The sequence below is a fragment of the Eimeria mitis genome, genomic scaffold (genome assembly GCF_000499745.2).
Source record: "Eimeria mitis Houghton genomic scaffold, Emh_scaff2158, whole genome shotgun sequence".
NCBI lineage: Eukaryota > Apicomplexa > Conoidasida > Eucoccidiorida > Eimeriidae > Eimeria > Eimeria mitis.
Window position 1 is genome coordinate 4,170 of NW_013570483.1, and position 981 is coordinate 5,150.

Consider the following 981-nt stretch of genomic DNA (forward strand, 5'->3'; position numbering starts at 1 on the left):
TTGTTGCTGCGGTTCTGCGTCTGTGTCTGCTGCCCCCCCTAGTTGTGCTGCTGTTGATGATGCTGCATACATTGGGCTGCTGCTGCTGCTGCTGCTGCTGCTGCTGTTTTTGCTGCTGCTGCTGCAGGTTGCAGCAGCAGCAGCAGCACTGGAGAAGCAACGGCGTGAGGTGCAGCAGCTGCAGCAGCTGCTGCAGCAGCGAATGGGCTCAGCTGTTTCTATGAGGGTGCGGATAACGGGGATCCCCCGCGAGCGGTTGCCTTAGGTGTATTGACACCTAAACCCTAAACCCTAGACCCTAGACCCTAAACCCTAAGTAAACCCTAAACCCTAAACCCTAATTCCTGATGTGTGCGTACACCCTATTGTCGTCGCACCATGGGCTTGTTTATAACAAACCCTAGGCGAGAAGAAAACTCCCGAGGGTTTCAATAAACCCTCATTTAGGGTTTGTAAACCCTCATTTAGGGTTTATGTATTCTCCATGGTGCACGCAACCCCTTAAGCAGCAGCAAAAAATAAATTAAAATATAAGAGGAGGGGCAGCAGCACAAGTATTTGAATTTGTTAGAATAAACAAATAAATTAAAAAGCGTTTTTTCGGTGTATTATGATGCATACAAAAGTTGAGGTGTACGTACACCTCAGGCGGTGTATGTACAGCTGAGGTGTACATACACCTCACGTGTTATATACAAAGAGTATAGAAAATAAATATATTGTTCTTTATAAAGTTTAATTTGTATTTTATTTGTATTTATATTTATATTCAATTAAAACGCTTTATATTTATTTATAATTAAAAACATTTATATACACAAACACGACGCAAAGAGATACGCACAAACCCCAAAACCTAAACCCCAAACCCTAAACCCTAAACCCTAAACCATAAACCCTAAACCCTAGTACAACAACTTAACTGGTTTAAACTTATCTCTCTTTCCTCTGAATTTTCCTTTCATTTTTTTTTTTTTTTTT

At 41.5% G+C, this 981-nt stretch overlaps 1 protein-coding gene across 1 annotated transcript in view; it reads right to left on the reverse strand.

The window, feature by feature from the left end:
- Positions 1–380, reverse strand: part of EMH_0049520 (uncharacterized protein) — a gene marked incomplete at both ends in the record, with an annotated part of 1,894 nt that extends 1,514 nt beyond the window's left edge. The window contains one exon of the mRNA XM_013496539.1: positions 378–380. Coding sequence (XP_013351993.1) covers positions 378–380 — 3 coding nt within the window. The remainder of the gene's footprint in view (positions 1–377) is intronic.
- Between the last annotated feature and the right edge of the window lie 601 nt (positions 381–981).